Here is a 17544-nt window from a genome sequence, read left to right as displayed (position 1 = left end):
AACTAGCCTGGTCTGGGAAAACCTCTTTTCCTAGATGTATGGTTAAAGGAAAACAATGATAATGATCAATGGCATTACAAAAGTAACAGAATACAAATACCAAACATGATTTGTAGAAAGGAAATCATGTTGATTTAGGTAAAGTTTCAAGTTCAGATTCTTCCAACACAAAAAGAAAATTAAATACCTAACTTCTTCACTTTTTTCTTTCTTTTTCAGCATATATTTTTCTAAGCATCAGCAAACAGGTACAATATCTCAGCGGGGAACATTACACTGCACAGGATGCATGATGAAAGGAAATCTACAAGGAAGACGATATTACAAAGAAAAAAAAAGATTGCGAAAAGGACAAAGGAACGTCATTGGTGTGCAAAGTGATAGTGCAGTCAATAAGGTAGGAAGTTAAATTTGAGACAATGATAGAAGTCATCTTCATAAATTACAACAGAAGGAGAAAATAGATTTAGAAGAAAATTTGTTATACTTCGATTAACTACCATACGTTAAGTCTATCCAAATACCAACTTTTGGTTCTCCAGAAACTGACGCTCTGACCTAACATGCCCAACGAGAGAGGGAAAATGATACAGTAAGTGGGAAGGTTGAGAGTTAAGACAATGATAACGATCATACTCATAAATTACAACAGAATGAGAGAACTGATTGAGAATAAATTTTGGATTGTTTGATGATGAAATACCATAATGCATCCCCATGCCCACTTTTGGTTCATAACTAAAATGAGATTCTGAACTGACCTGCTGAAAGAGTGAGGGAGAGAGTGGGGCGTTGGAAACAGGCCTAGGATATAAAGCCTTACAGGACTCAACTACTTCTATGTAAACTATGTTTCTCAAATAAGAGCTGCAAATTACTTTCATCTTTCCTTGCTGCAATATTTGCTGAAAATTTTTAAATTTTTACGATTGCAAGAGAAAGCAAAATTTAAATCCTACATTAGTATCTGCCAATTGGAAGACACAAAAAGAAGAAAGCTGTTTCAAATATGAAGTAACACTTGCTTAATCCACTTTAGTGTTTAAATTTAGCAATGTAGACAAGCCACGGTTCACAGTTCTAGTTACCAAAATGAAACTTGTTTTAAAGGAAAAATAGAAAAGAAATTACAGTCAACGTTCACAATTGACATACAGCACATCAATTCTCATTATTTTAGTTCCATTAGTTCTAGAGAATCCCTGTCCATTTTTACTATCTCCTGGTTCCTTTGTCAAATAATCACTTGATCAGAAAAGGTAAACTCAGACAATAGATTTTTTTTTAAGGCTAGTCCCCCAAGGCGCTTGAACTGTAACAAAGTTCCAGTGGATGAATTTGTTAGATCTAAGAAGACATTTTTACTCATACAAAACGTGTCAAAGACATATTAATGAATATATAATGGAGATCCATGACGTTACAATTATATTAGGAATATGTGGTTGAAAGATATTAGAGATGTGATTGAGAGAATAAAGGAATATGTTAAGAATATATTTAGCATATTCTTAGTAATTTGTAACATGTGTTTATTTGTTCTTAGTATAAATATAAGAGATTAGAGCTCTAGATAGAGTCTTCCTCAGAATTAATTGTAATATTGTATCAAAGTCACGCAAACTCTATCCTCCACAAAACCGTAGATCCTCACAAACCCTAGCCCTCAAATCTCTCACCATCAAACTCCTCCCTCTGCCTTACAATCTCCTTTCTTTCCTGTGATTGGTTACCACGAACAGTTTGCGGCAACTGTTCACCGTGAACAGTGCCACAGATTCTTGTTCGTCGTGCTTTCAATGGCCTTGTTGATGATCAGGATTGCGACTAGCAGTAGCCATCCTTGATGTATATGTTCCCACTCACCACCTATGACGCCTTGATTTCCTTTCGTTCACCGCCTACTCAACTTGTGGACACCACCGCCACCACTACTTATATTTTAGAAGCCTTGACCACGGATAGAGATTGTTTTGTTGATCCGTAAAGAGGATCGTTTGTTTAGTTGATCCATGAAGAGGATCGTTTATTTGGTTGATCCCTAAAGAGGATCATTTGTTTAGTTGATCTCTGAAAAGGATCATTTGCTTGGCGGATCTGTAAAGAATGATCATTTGTTAGATCCCAAGGAGGATCATTTGTTTATTAGATCCTTGAAAGGATCATTTGATTGGCGGATCCCTAAATAAGGATCATTTGTAAGATCCCGAGGAGGATCATTTATTTATTTGGTGGATCCTTGAGAATGATTATTTGTTTGATGGATCCCTAGAGAGGATCGTTTGTTTGGTGGGTGGGTCCCTAGTGAGGATCGTTTATTTGTAGTTCCCTAAAGAGGATCGTTTCGTTTGGCCGATCTGTGAAGAAGATCGAGGTATCACATATGGCGATTTTGGTTGAAGTTGTTCGTGTTGGAAGACATTCAAGTAGAAGACTAGAAGATGAAGGCAATTATGATGAGATAGATCACATAGAAGATTTCAGCCTCTATTGAGTCGTGACACAAATTTGAGTGACTACATCTTGTTTGTAACAAGCTGGACATGTATATCATATGTGCTCCAACTTAAGGGGGAGTGTTAATGAATATATTATGGAGATTTATGATGTTACAATTATATTAGGAATAATATAGTAGAAATAAATGGTTGAGAGATATTAGGGATGTGATTGAGAGAATAAAGGAATATGCTAAGAATATGTTTAGCATATTCCTAATAATATGTAACATGTGTTTATTTGCTCTTAGTATAAATACAAGAGATCAACAGAGTTCTAGATAAAGTCTCTGGTCTCCCTAAAAATTAATTTCAACAATCTCCCTCAGAATTAATTTCAACAAGACAGTAGTGGCATACGGCCAAGTGCTGAGAGTGCAGAGAATTACAAATTATATCTTTAACAAGTGGAAGGCACTAAGAAGAAGAAATTGGCTGTTTATATCACAGTCGATAATCATTTCCTTCAATACTGTTGAAGGAGAGGCCACGATTGTAGGGGAATGTTTAAGTATCTGGTTTCCTAGTTTGGACTTGGAGAATGCAAAAGCCACTAAACCTGCTTGGAAGGATGGTGTGGGTTTGTTAGAAGAGAAAAGTAATGGTCCATCACAATGTTAAGCAATGAAACTAGTGTGTTGCATGCTTCTGTCCTCCAGAAAGTAATAATTTATTGATCTAGAGAGCAATCAATAAAAGCAACAAGCATATGTGTTTCATACTCAGAACCCAGCATGCATTTTTTTTAAAGATAGAATAAGTTATTTGATAAGAACCTTGGGTAGCAGTGAAATGAGAAACCAATATATTTGAAGTCATGTGCATATGCACACACACACAAAAGCATGATATCTTAACCTGTAACTGAGCTTTATTATTATCTATTTATTTTTTAATAGAAAGAATGCTAGGTCATAAACTAATAAAGGCATGTAAATCAATCAGGACACATTTGTAAGTATTATATAACATGGATGGGCACGTGCTTGTTGTCAAACACGTGTCGACATGTCAACTTTATTAGGGAGAAATATCCTGAATTCTGTTAACTCTAAAAAAACTTTCTGTGAAAATCTGACATTAAACCTTGTAAGTCCTGAAGCAAAAAAAAAAAAGTCATTCAGAATTTCAGATAACAAGATAATGAGTGGGGTTTCAAGAGTAGTTTTCTGCGAAACTGCTAACTAATAACACACCTTTGTGACTCATTATGTACATGTGAATGTAAATAGGGAAAATCCATGCTATAGTTAATGAGAGAGTGCTAGACTCGCTACACTAGAGTTAAAGCTGATGCGAAACAATGTGATGCAGGTATGAAGATTAACAACAGCAATGCTTCGCCAAATCAGCGATCGATCTAGGCAGGAAGCTCAAGAATAAAGTGTAGCTTTTGATGGTTTTTAAGCAAAGTTGCAATGTACTAAGTTCAAATCTTTTATAAATTATCCAGAAAATAAATGTAATGATTCGTCCTCTCAATACAGTTCAAAATGTAATACTTAGATAAGTAAAAGTACTTAGCAACAGATTCGCTCGCTCACTTAATCAAGCTGAATACAGCACAGATACGATTGATAACAATATTGATAGCAACATGCAAGCAATAGCAGTTCCGAAAATAATTGGGCGAAAGAAAGTTGAACCTTCGTCGGGTTGAACTGGTTCGACGGGAGGATCCTCTGGAGGTGGTTCAACGACGCCAAATATGAGGGGTGGAAGCTCTCCACCGAGGGCGGCGTAATTAGGATGGAGCGGTGTATCTGGATGGAAACGCCGATGCCACGAACTGATTCCCAAGCTACTCTCTACGCTGTCAACGATCTGATGGGTCACACGCTCCACGTACTCAGGCACGCTCTCGAATGACTGATAATCAAACCACGGGGAAAGCTGTAAATCTACGATGCCGGTCTCTGGATCTAGCACGATTCCGTCATCAGCATCAGGATCAGCCATACACCATCAATTGCAGAATCAGGAATCAAGTGGGTTGAATCTGACTCAACTAGCTTCAACAACTTCAGATTGGGTCAAGTGGGTCTGGTCCACACTAGACTCAAATCAAAGGGGTTGATTGAGTGAATAGGGGTTCTGTTTTAAATCACTCAGACCCAAACAATCTTTTAACGGGATCTGGATCTGAGACCAACATGAGCACAAGGAGGGCAGCGACAATCTCGACGAACGAAGACGGCGCTCGAGTCGTGCGGCGGTGTTCGAGTCGGGACGTCGGCGTCCGAGGGCTCAGGTGCGGTTGCAGGGGATTTTGAAGAGGAGGCGGTCAGACTGGGAGCGGTCGCAGGGAAGGAACGGCCGGAGATCAGAGTGGAGGGAACGCGGGAGACGACCACGGAGCGATCCGCGGACGGTGGGGCGGTGCTGGGTGGTTGCCGGAGGTAGGGGAACTCGGGAATGTGTTGGGCGGTGGAGAGAGAATTAGTGGATTAATTTTGGCGGCGTTGCTGATGGGGCGGCTACTGGTGGGGTGCGGTTCGGATGATGAAGTGGCGGTGGTGGCTGCGTCGGAGGGGAGGCTGTCGCCTTCTGGAGGTCGTTGTGGGTTTGGGGTTGTTTGCTTGGAGGAGAAGATGAACAGTAGCGATTTTGGATTTTATTTTTTATTTTTTTTTGTGAGGAAGAGAATGACGGCTGACAAAAAAATTTCAATTAGCTTAGGGTTTCACACCATGATTAAGCAAATCAATTTCATTCATCTTCAATGATTTTCCAAACTGATTACAGGAGAGTTTAAATAAAGCAAAATTACAGATTTGGAAAATCCTCTAAATCCCTCAAATCTCTCTCTTAACCAAAATACAACCAATTAACTAATTAGCTACCAAATTCAAAATTCGAAAATTTGAAATTCAAAAATTTAAATTTCAAACTAATTTATTACAATTGAAATCAAAACTATAGTGCTGCAACATGACGTCTCCTTCGCTGATAAACTCGGCGAAAATCCCGTGTATGTGTCCGGATGTCCCCATCATTCTCCCCGAGTGGGAGAGAACTCGACCCTGTCGAGTGTAAATCAGAACGACTGTCATACTGCTCAAGAAAATCTGGATCCAGCCTCTGTAAGTCATCCCTATCGAGCCAAGTGTCATCTGACTCGGGTCGTCCTTTCCAACGTACCAAATACCTGCGGATACCACCATTGCTAGTAGAAACAATGTTATCATCAATAATAGTATCAATGTCGTGTGCTGTATACGTGGGTGATATCTGGGGAAGTGGAGGTAAATGGGAGCTCTCAGAAATAGGCTCAGGGGTAGGCTCATCAACCAGTGGATTGTCAGGGTTAAAATGTGAGCCTTTGTACTCTACTAAATCCTTAATATTAAAAGTCGAACCAATATTAAAACCTTCAGGAAGGTCGAGAACATAAGCATTATCATTAATTTTCTTGAGAATTTTAAAAGGTCCTGCACTTCGCGCATGCAACTTTTTAACAGCTCCCGGAGGAAACCGTTCCGGACGTATCCGAACCATCACATAGTCACCAACATTAAATTCTTTAAACTTCCTTCTTAGATCTGCTCGCATTTTATAGTTAGCATTGCTGTCATTGATCTTCTTACTGATGTCTTTATGCAAGTCATGAATGCGAGATGCAAATGCGGATGCTGACTCAGATACTCTATGATATGCAGACACGGGGACAAGATCTATAGGCTGTCTATGTTTGTAACCATACACGACTTCAGCTGGACTGACACCTGTAGACCTATTAACAGAGTTATTATAAGCAAATTCAGCAGTAGGCAGATGTTGATCCCAACCCCTAAGATTCTCACCAACTAGCGACCTCAATAGGTTACCTAAGCTCCGATTGACCACCTCAGTTTGACCGTCAGTCTGGGGATGAAAGGCCGTAGAGAATTGAAGTTTAGTTCCCATTTTGTGCCAAAGGGTTTTCCAGAAATAACTTGTAAATTTAACATCCCTATCTGACACGATTGTTTTCGGAAGCCCGTGCAGTTTAACAACTTCGTTGAAGTATAGCTTGGCCACATGAGAAGCGTCGGAAGTTTTGAAACATGGTATGAAGTGGGCCATTTTGGAGAAGCGGTCCACAACAACAAAGATAGAATCGTGTTTTCTAATCGTTTTCGGGAGTCCTACCACGAAATCCATACTAACATCTTGCCATGGACAATTTGGCACAGGGAGAGGAGTGTACAAACCAGTGTTCTGTTTACGTTGTTTTGCCAATTGGCAGATGTGACATCTACTCACCAGTCTAACAACGTCTCGTTTCATGCTTGGCCAATAGAAGCGACTTTCCACTGCCTCGACAGTCTTGTTATTTCCAAAATGTCCTGCAAGGCTTCCAGCGTGTAATTCCCAAATTAAGAATTCTCTTAGGGAGGTGTCAGGAATACACAACTTGTGAAAATGGAAGAGATATCCATCCTTCAGGAGAAAGCCATCAATTTCACGGATCACTCCATCATTTAGCAAAGTATAAATTTCGCCAAAATCAGGGCACGATTCATATTGGTCTTTGACTTTCTCAAAACCGATAACTTCCGCACTCAAAGTGGAGAGGAGGTGCATGCGACGACTGAGTGCGTCGGCGGCTTTATTTTCTACTCCCGCTTTATGTTTGATCGTGTAGGTATAATCCTGGAGGAACTCAACCCATCGACCATGTCTAGCGTTCAACTTCTTTTGGGAGTGAATATATCGAAGAGCTTCGTGGTCAGAATATATGACGAATTCTTGTGGGAGCAGATAGTGACGCCAGTGTCGAAGAGATTGTATCACCGCATAGAACTCTTTATCATAGGTGGAATAACGTTGCCTAGTATCATTCAACTTCTCACTAAAATAAGCAACGGGATGTCCTTCTTGAGATAGGACTCCACCTATACCAATACCAGAGGCATCGCACGCAATTTCGAATACTTTAGAAAAATCGGGCAGGCGCATAACAGGAGCCTGCAACATCCTTTGCTTGATCTCTTCAAATGCCTTGGTAGCAGCCTTTGACCACTCAAACTCACCTTTCTTCAAGCAATCGGTAATAGGGGCCATGATGGTATTGAAGCCTTTGATAAACCGACGATAAAAAGTAGCGAGTCCGTGAAAACTTCGAACGTCTCTAATGCTCTTGGGTTCGGGCCATTCTTTAATAGCTCTGACTTTTTCAGGGTCAGCGGATACTCCTTCAGACGAGACCACGAATCCTAGAAAAATAACTTGCTGTGTAAGAAAAGTACATTTCTTAGGATTAGCATAAAGTTGCTCTTTTCTCAACACGGCACAGACTTGACGCAGATGGTCCACGTGCTGCTCACGAGAGTTACTGTAAATAAGGATATCGTCAAAGTACACAACCAAAAATTTTCCAGTGAAGGGGCGGAGTACTTGAGTCATCACTCTCATAAAGGTGCTCGGAGCATTAGTCAACCCAAAGGGCATGACCATCCATTCGTACAATCCATCTTTGGTCTTAAAAGCGGTCTTCCATTCATCACCGGGACGGATGCGAATCAGATGGTAACCACTCTTTAAATCAATCCTGGAAAAGATAGTGGCTCCAGACATAAGGTCAAGCATATCATCCAACCGTGGAATGGGGAAACGGTATTTCACCGTGATCTTGTTAATCGCACGGCTATCCACACACATACGCCATGTTCCGTCTTTCTTTGGCGTCAGTAATGCGGGAACCACACAAGGGCTCATGCTTTCTTTCACAAAGCCCTTCTTCAATAGCTCATCAACTTGCCTCTTCAACTCTGCATGCTTATTGGGATTCATCCGATAGTGAGGCAAATTGGGAAGGGATGCTCCCGGGACTAAATCAATTGCGTGTTGGATATCACGCATCGGGGGTAATTGGTCCGGGAGGTCTTCAGGGAAGACGTCAGAAAATTCGTCCAACACAGTAGCGACTTCTGGGGGAACCACGTTAGAAATATCCTTCGGAGCTTCTCTAGCAGCGAGGGCAAAAATAGGAGTTCCGTTGGCCAGTTCGCGATCAATCTCTTTAGCTCCAATCAGGTTAACGCCTTGGGAAGACTTGTTTGGATCGGGCTTCTTGTCACTTCCTTTCGGCTGAACGGGAAGGATCTTGACCTTTTTTCCGTCATGCTCAAACAATAGCATGTTGGATCGCCCGAAAATATGCACATCGTTATCGAATAACCAAGGCCTTCCAAGAATAACCTGACTCAGAACATCGCACCAAACCTTGTCCTTATAAATGGCAAATTGAAGAGGGACTAGGCATCTCTCTTGGACATTGAGGGCGGTGTCGTTAATCCATGATACCTTGTATGGATTAGGATGGGGTACAACCTTGAGACCAAGCTTAGCGATCACAGCTGAGGAGACCGCGTTAATGCAACTTCCACTGTCCACGATCACTTTATAATTTTTATCACCAATCTTTGTGAACGTATGGAAAATAGAAGTACGTCTCCAATCATCAACAGCCTTGGGTTAAGAGATGGCGCATCTGACAACTGATACAGTAGGAGTTTCAATTTGTCTAAGGCAACTCAAGATAGTATCATCAGCATCATCATCGAAATCATCGGTATCATCGTCAATTTGATGGACAAACTCATCATTATCAGGTTCAGGTTCATATTCGTGTTGACCATCGATGATAGTCACCTTGTGACGGGTCGGACAGTTCGCAGAAACATGCCCATACCCTTGGCATTTGTAGCACTTGACATGAGCGCCAATCTTAGAGAAATCTCTCTCCGGTTCCTTGCCTTTGGAATCGACTTTAGACTGGGAAGAACTGGGGTTAGATCGACTCGGAGGATGACTAGAAGTAGTGGCACGGGAAGGTTGGGAAGAATGATTTCTAAAATCCTGACTCCTATAAGATTGATGGGATTTTGATTCATCTAGATCCCGAACTAACGCGTAGGCTTTTTCAAGGGTGTCTACTCCCCGAGCAAAGAGTTCGGTTTGCAGATCATTTCTCAATCCAGCTCTAAACTTCGACAAGACTTTCATTGGCGCCTCTTGTTCAATAGTGTTGCATCGAGTGAACAGTTCGTCAAATTGTGCGACGTAGTCTTTCGCAGATTTGGTTCCTTGAGTGAGGCGATGCCACTTATCTAACAACCGATGATAAAAGGATGGCGGAAGGTATTTCTGTTTAAGTTCGTTGGTCATTTCTCGCCAAGTTGTAATCGGTAACTCACCTCTAATGTGCCTCAACGTTTCGAGGTTGGTCCAATATTGGCAAGCAGGTCCGGTAAGTTTCATAGCGGCGAATTTGACCTTTCGGGGTTCCGTCAGGACGTACCAATCAAAATAACGATACATGCTCTTCAGCCAGTCCAAGAAAGCTTGTGGGTCGAGCTTGCCGTCAAAGGTTGGGGCGTTGATCTTAATACTCCTCAGGTATTGCGCATCCGGATCAGGTACTGGTTGATGTGGGGGTCGTTGAACGATGTTGCTATAGCCTTGACCTTGCAGCGGCGGGGCGAAGTGTTCATAACCTTGACCTTGCGGTGGCGGGGTTGCCACATAGCCTTGACCTTGCAGCGGCGGGGCGAAGTGTTCATAACCTTGACCTTGCGGTGGCGGGGTTGCCACACGAGCTTCTTCGAGCCTAGCAAACTTTTCGTTGGTTTCGTTTCGGAGATTTGCTAAACCCTGGACTACGGCACCTAATTGTCCTGCTAGCTCATCGAGTTTCTTATAGAGTTCGGGATCGCTGCTGCCTGACATACTGGACTCACTAGTAGACCCACTTGACTCTCCTAAGCGATAGGATAGACCGGTACGAGTGGGCATGCACTAAATGCAATGAAATGAGTGGGTGCACAAAAATTAAACGAGATGACTAATATTTTTTTTAATAATAAAGACTCACAAATTTCCTAACCTAGAACCAGGTGCTCTGATACCAAAAATGATGCGAAACAATGTGATGTAGGTATGAAGATTAACAACAGCAATGCTTCGCCAAATCAGCGATCGATCTAGGCAGGAAGCTCAAGAATAAAGTGTAGCTTTTGATGGGTTTTAAGCAAAAGTTGCAATGTACTAAGTTCAAATCTTTGTAAATGATCCAGAAAATAAATGTAATGATTCGTTCTCTCAATACAGTTCAAAGTGTAATATTTGGATAAGTAAAAATACTTAGCAACAGATTCGCTCGCTCACTTAGTCAAACTGATTACAGCACAAATACGATCGATAGTAATATTGATAACAACATGCAAGCAATAGCAGTTCCGAAAATAATTGGGCGAAAGAAAGTTGAACCTTCGTCGGGTTGAACTGGTTCGACGGGAGGATCCTCTGGAGGTGGTTCAACGACGCCAAATATGAGGGGTGGAAGCTCTCCACCGAGGGCGGCGTAATTCGGATGGAGTGGTGTATCTGGATGGAAACGCCGATGCCACGAACTGATTCCCAAACTACTCTCTACGCTGTCAACGATCTGATGAGTCACACGCTCAACGTACTCGGGCACGCTCTCGAATGACTGATAATCAAACCACGGGGAAAGCTGTAAATCTGCGATGCCGGTCTCTGGATCTAGCACGATTCCGTCATCTGCATCAGGATCTGCCATACACCATCAATTGTAAAATCAGGGATCAAATGGTTGAATCTGACTCAACTAGCTTCAACAACTCCGGATTGGGTCAAGTGGGTCTGGTCCACACTTGACTCAAATCAAATGGGTTGGTTGAGTGAATAGGGACTCTGCTTTAAATCACTCAAGCCAAATAGTCTTCAATAGGATCTGGATCTGAGGACAAGCGGAAAAGGGGGAGCAGGAACGAATCGACGCTCGACGAATGAGGACGGCGCTTGAGTCGGGATGGACGGCGCTCGGATCGGAGTGAGCGGCGGTCCAGGCGGCGGTGCTGACTGGGCGGGACTGGACGAGGAGCTCGAGGATTGGCGTCGGAGGGGAAGGCCGTCGGCCTTCTGGAGGTCGTTGTGGGTTTGGGGTTGTTTGCTTGGAGGAGAAGATGAACAGTAGCGATTTTGGATTTTATTTTTTATTTTTTTTTGTGAGGAAGAGAATGACGGCTGACAAAAAAATTTCAATTAGCTTAGGGTTTCACACCATGATTAAGCAAATCAATTTCATTCATCTTCAATGATTTTCCAAACTGATTACAGGAGAGTTTAAATAAAGCAAAATTACAGATTTGGAAAATCCTCTAAATCCCTCAAATCTCTCTCTTAACCAAAATACAACCAATTAACTAATTAGCTACCAAATTCAAAATTCGAAAATTTGAAATTCAAAAATTTAAATTTCAAACTAATTTATTACAATTGAAATCAAAACCATAGTGCTGCAACATGACGTCTCCTTCGCTGATAAACTCGGCGAAAATCCCGTGTATGTGTCCGGATGTCCCCATCAAAAGCACTAGCATAACTATTCATTCTCAGACACATGGAGGTAAAGCACTAGCATTAACATTCATTACATATAACAAGAGAGTGCTAGACTTGTTATGTAGAGTTAAAGCACTGGTATAAATATTCATTCTCAGACACAATTAGGTGGCTACTATTTCCTGATACAGAAACATGCTCGGATTAAGTGCGTGCCTCTTTTGCCCTTAATCCATAACCAGGACTGAAGATTTAGGAAATGCTGTACAGGTCAGTAAATAAACATAAATTTGCTTAAGAGAATTTAAAAGGAAAAACATAACTAGATTTGTTTCATTTGTAGACATTAACATATGGTCAAAACCAGCATGAAATCCTTGCACAAGGAGTCTTAACCAATACTTTTAGAAACATGATCATTAATTCCAAATCAACTAAAAGGGAAAAAAGCTAGCAATAAATCAATAAGATTAAAGATTCACTAGCAAAGATAGATATGCATTACCGTCTTAGAAATGTTGCTTGGCCTTGGAAAGACTCCCCATGTAGAGACCTTTGGCTTGTATTCATCTATGTTATCAGAATCCAACTCTGAATTCTTCTGTTCTGGTGTTGTAACCTCCAACTTGCTGGCATCCCCCACAATAAGCTCTACCTCAGGAAGTTGTCCATCCAAAAGAGGTTCGGTAGGGGGAGCCAATCCTGGGGGCAACCCTCTATATCTCTTCTTCTCAGAGAACTCAAACCCCACAAAATCAATGCTCGAAAGGTTTGGCTCTCCTTTCTTTTTAACCTTGTTGGTTAGTAAGCTCTCCTTTGTTACCTTCATATCCTCTGGACATAGGATTTAAAATGAACATGAATTTGTGTTTCCGATTGTGGTGAATGAATAAGTGGAGAAAAGGTTAAATGAAATTTTATGTTTTGGGTTTTCTAATTAATAGAAGATTTCTAAATTATTAGCTACACTGGTGAGAAGAAAGTTAAACTGGAAACTAGAAAGATGAATTGTTCAACTCAGACTTAAGATACACCATGCAAACACAGCAAATTCATTGCTAAACTACAAAACTAACCAGAGACCAGGGTTTTCATATTTTAGCTGTTTGATGTGGCCGACACTAAAGACACGTGGAAACTTTTTGAATGCTTCAGGCTATTCAGACCTCCCGACGACATATGAAACCATTATATTATATCAATATACTACCACCTTTCAGTTACACTATCAAGTATCAACACTTGGCACGAAGGATCTTGACTTAATACCATGTCAATTAAAATTCCAAATAAATTACATTAAACTGGCTGATTGGTTGCGTTGTTGAGTAAATGCACGTATTTGCATGTACACATAAAACATAGTCCTCTACAGCGTCAAAATTTTGGAAGTAACCCATCTGGACATTAATGAACACAATATTGACACTCTTATTAGTACATAAAAGATTCCATAAATATGAATTCCCCTTATTAGTTGATCATCCTCATCTATAACCTTCCTCAAACACACCAAATAAAAAAAATTTGGACGTAAGAAGTGGGTTTAACTATATGCAGGGACGAGTCTGCGCATACGGCCTGGGGGTGTTAGATATAGGTGCCCTGCAGACAATAATTGTATATTATAACAGGACCTATATGAATATAACATCCTTGTTCAAAATGATAGTATGCTATTTTGATCAGATTTATCTGGTATTTTAATACAGATAAAGTCCTTAGAATGATACTAGACTATCAGACATTTCGAATATGATCGTAATGAAGAGATCTGATTAGTCGCTAACGTATATTCTAAAATGTTCCTAGTCGATGAAGTGTTGAAATGGGACATCATCACTTTGGGAAGACTAGTATATACTCTATTTCTCCTTCGGAAGGATGATGATCCATCTCTTAGATCATTGATGTAAGACATCAAGATACAGTATACAGGTGACTCATTAGTGAATGAGTTGACTGAACGACTCACCGAGAACATCTAGTTGGTAATTATACTTAACTGTCAAACAGAAGTTCTCAAGTGATATAGTACAAAGTAGTCTCATGACCTGAGGCATGAGTGCAATATCTTACATGTCAGTATAGGTATACTTAGACTTTTACCTAACCACAGTTCTCATCGAATTGGGTTCTTGTTGGGTACATCCCGAGGCATAAGTAGATATTAAGATACCAAGATGAGATTCTTCTCTCCTAGTATAGGGGGTTGATGTCATAAGATTGTTTGATATAACTATAACCTGAAAATCCTTAGCCGAGGTAAATAAGATAAACTGGGTGTCAGTTTGATCTTATAGGTTATGAGTTTAATATCAACAAACACTAATTGAGCAATTAGGGTTTGACAGTTTTCCATACCCTAGTCTCAATAGTTTGACATGGTTTGATGAAGAGACCGGACTATACGGTATTATCACTGAGTGGTCCTGATAAAATTATGTTAGCATCTTACAGATATTTATCATAACTTATATCCGGATAGTTTTCATGTGTAGCTAGCACCTCTGTTGTACTTGTGGATATCATCCATTACCGAGTTCTTAAGTTAGTCCCTAGAGTCACACCAAACGCGTACTTAAATCCTATGAAACACTATTTATAGAGTGATGCGTATGATTAATACGCATATATGATTTTACCGGATACACATAAACAGTTATGTATATCGGTAAAATCGGAATGCTATGTGCTTAGGAAATGAATTCCAGTATTTTTTCCATAAAGTTAACTTTTAGTCAACTAGTTGACTTTTTTGGTCATATGATGACTTATTGGTCAATGATTGTAAAGTTACAAAATATCATATTTATGAAATATCGTATTGATGTGGTATTTTTATTTATGAAATATGTACTTCATTATACCTTGATTAATGGGTCATGAGATGAGTCATTAAGGTGGTATGGTTTGGAAACATGGTTTTAGCACATAATTTTGATTCTTCATGATTCATTGCATGACTCATGAGATGAGTCATTGCATGACTCATGAGAGAATCATTGTGAGATGAGTCATTGCATGACTCATGAGAGAATCATTGTTTTGATGACTCATGGTGTGACTCATAGAATGAGTCATTCATGTCATGATATATTCAGAGTCATTCATGTCATGACATATTCTTCCTCTATAAATATGAGCTCTCTTTCTTCTTTCATGGTTAATGTAAAAATAAAATAAATGGTTTATTCATAGTTGCTTTCCATAAAAGAAAAGACGAGAGATCTACCTCTTACTAAACTTTAACAATCTTTGAGTAAAAGGAAGTAGTAGGATTTTAAAGTACCCGGGGTGGATATCTTGTCTTGTGTCTCAAGAAGACTCCGATTTTATCAAGCTCATTTGAAGACTTGGAGATCCACTACGAAGAGATTTACTATTACAGGGAGCAAGAGCTAGGAATTATTCGATCTTCCATCGAATCACGCTTCGAAAGTATGACTTTCTAACTCTTGTATGTTCTCTTTAATATAGGGATCATGTTAGATTTAATTAGGATGGTCCTATCTTGTTTTTCATGCTCTCTACATGCTTAGTATTATTATACATACAGTCTTCCGTTGCGTATTTGCATGTATTTAGCACGAATTTCCAACGGGGGAGGGGGGTCCACAGTTGTGGCCCCTGATCTCAAATTGTTTTAAAGGGGTCCACAAACTAATTGCTATTGGTATATTATTCTAGGAAGTAAAGAATCAAGTGAGTTCACAACTAATTCTCATCTTTTATCTCACGGAAACCTAAGGGCTTGTTTGGATTGAGGGGAATAAGGGTGAAGGGAAGTTAGGGGAACCATTCACCTTGTTTGGGAACATTTAGGAGGTGAAGTTATTCACTCTAGTTCCCCTTTGTTCACCCCCCTAATAGTATAAAATTTGTTACCCCCAAATTGGGGTGTAAACAAGGGGAAGGGAACTCCATTCCCTTCCCTTTCATTCTCTCACCTAGTTTCTCTTAACTTCCATTAACCCCGTTGAAATCCAAACACACCCTAAACTTCTGCATTTATATATGCAGATTTTGCTAAGTGGGTATCCTCTTCTACCTCTATATATTTCCAAACAATATCTTTGCGCAACAACATGCTACAGTTCCAGTGAGCTATGTAACAGTAGGTGTAGAATCCGCTAAAGGTGTGGTGAATTATACCCCTACTGTAAAATATACATAGCTCACTGGGAACTGTTGCATGTTGTTTCAAAGGGATATTGTTTGGAAATATATAGAAGTAGCAGAAGGTACCCAATTAGCAAAATCAGCATATATAAATGCAGAAGTTTATGTTTGTTTAATTAGCTGGAAGACTGGAAAGAGAAACTCATCTGAGGATCAAGATTAAAGCTTTTGTATGGATAGTTCATAAAGATTAAAGCTTTTTTTTATCTTACCTACCTTCTGAGGTTATATTTAAGTGTGATTTTCAATATTTATAGTTTTATACTCCTATTGTGTAATTACTGTATAATGAGTGGCTCAAACTAAAGGGGACAGTGAACATAAGAAAATCGCATAAAATAAATGATAAACATTCACCAAATTTTAAAAAAACACAGAAATTACCAGAATTTTTAATTTGCCCTTTGCTCTTCTTATACTCTTTAGCTCTCTCCATGGCGAACTTAACAGGATCGTCATTTCCCTTATCGTCACCGTCGGTGACCGGAACCGGAGCAGAGCTCTTGGCTTTCTTGTAAGCCTCGGCCTTGGCTAGGGCCAGCTTCGTTAGGTCCGATGTGGGCCCGGGCTCATCGTCCGTCGGCGATGATCCCTGCGTCGAAGAGGCGAAGATGGGCTTGTTCAAGGGTTTGAGTCTTTTTGGCGGGAAAAATGAGAGGGGATTTGGAGAGACTGCGGAAGTCATTTTTTTTTTATCGTATTGTCTTAAATCGGAATTTTTTTTCTTTTTCTTTTTTTTTTATTCTTAAGGATGAAGATGAAGATTGAGATGCCCGAACTCCATGTAAGCGCTGGCCTTCAGCACGTGATACGCACGTGCGAGCGACCCCAGTGAAACCGGTGGGCTTTATCGGCTGATGCAACGGCCCAACTATAATTGACCGAAATTGATTGTCTTCGTAACTTCAAATTTTCGTCATTTCTATCTAGTTCACGAGCAATTCGTCCAAATATCAGGTACAGAAAGCAGTAAATTAACCGTTTCACTGGCAAAAAAAAAAAAGAATTTTGACTAAAGTACAAAGAAGTAATTCAGCTTTATTAATCCATAAAAGCCAGTGGTCCTACTAATACAATCGGTGTATGCATTTTTAGAGTAAAACCAAAACCACTAAGAAATATATAGTACTTCGTGAAAAAACGAAAAATAGTTCAACAAAACAATGGTAGGAAACCGCGTTCCTTCGGCTCCGATGATGATGATGATGACACTGAACCATCCGACTCCGGCTACTGCCGCATCGTCGTTACCGGGCTCCTCGGAGTGGTTCTTACGTCGCAGCACAGCCAACTGCCGGAGCCTCATGAGATACGCCTGCTCAATTGCGGAGGTCACCTGGCGGCCAAACGCCGATCCGCCCATGCACGACGTGCACAGGCCGACGTGGCTGCGCCGAGCTCTGCTCCAAGGTTGCTTCTTTTGCAGAATGATCTGCTTGATCTCGTGCGCCTTTTGGTGCGCGCCGAGGGCCTGATGCGTACTGAACTTCCTCTTGCAGCAGGTGCATGGGAG

The 17544-nt window shown here is 40.5% G+C and overlaps 1 protein-coding gene across 4 annotated transcripts in view; it reads right to left on the bottom strand.

Moving 5' to 3' along the window:
• LOC109848526 overlaps window positions 1–16764 on the bottom strand; it is a 37575-nt gene extending 20811 nt beyond the window's left edge. For all 4 annotated transcript variants that reach the window (XM_020418066.1, XM_020418063.1, XM_020418064.1 and 1 more), the window contains exons 1-2: window positions 16416–16764; window positions 12355–12683 (exon numbers count right to left, since the gene is read on the bottom strand). In XM_020418066.1, coding sequence (XP_020273655.1) covers window positions 12355–12683; window positions 16416–16716 — 630 coding nt within the window. In that variant the 5' untranslated portion in view covers window positions 16717–16764. The remainder of the gene's footprint in view (window positions 1–12354; window positions 12684–16415) is intronic.

The sequence above is a fragment of the Asparagus officinalis genome, chromosome 7 (assembly GCF_001876935.1).
Source record: "Asparagus officinalis chromosome 7, Aspof.V1, whole genome shotgun sequence".
NCBI classification, from domain to species: domain Eukaryota; kingdom Viridiplantae; phylum Streptophyta; class Magnoliopsida; order Asparagales; family Asparagaceae; genus Asparagus; species Asparagus officinalis.
Note: the sequence above shows the minus strand (reverse complement) of the source record. Positions and strands in the feature narration are given on the sequence as shown.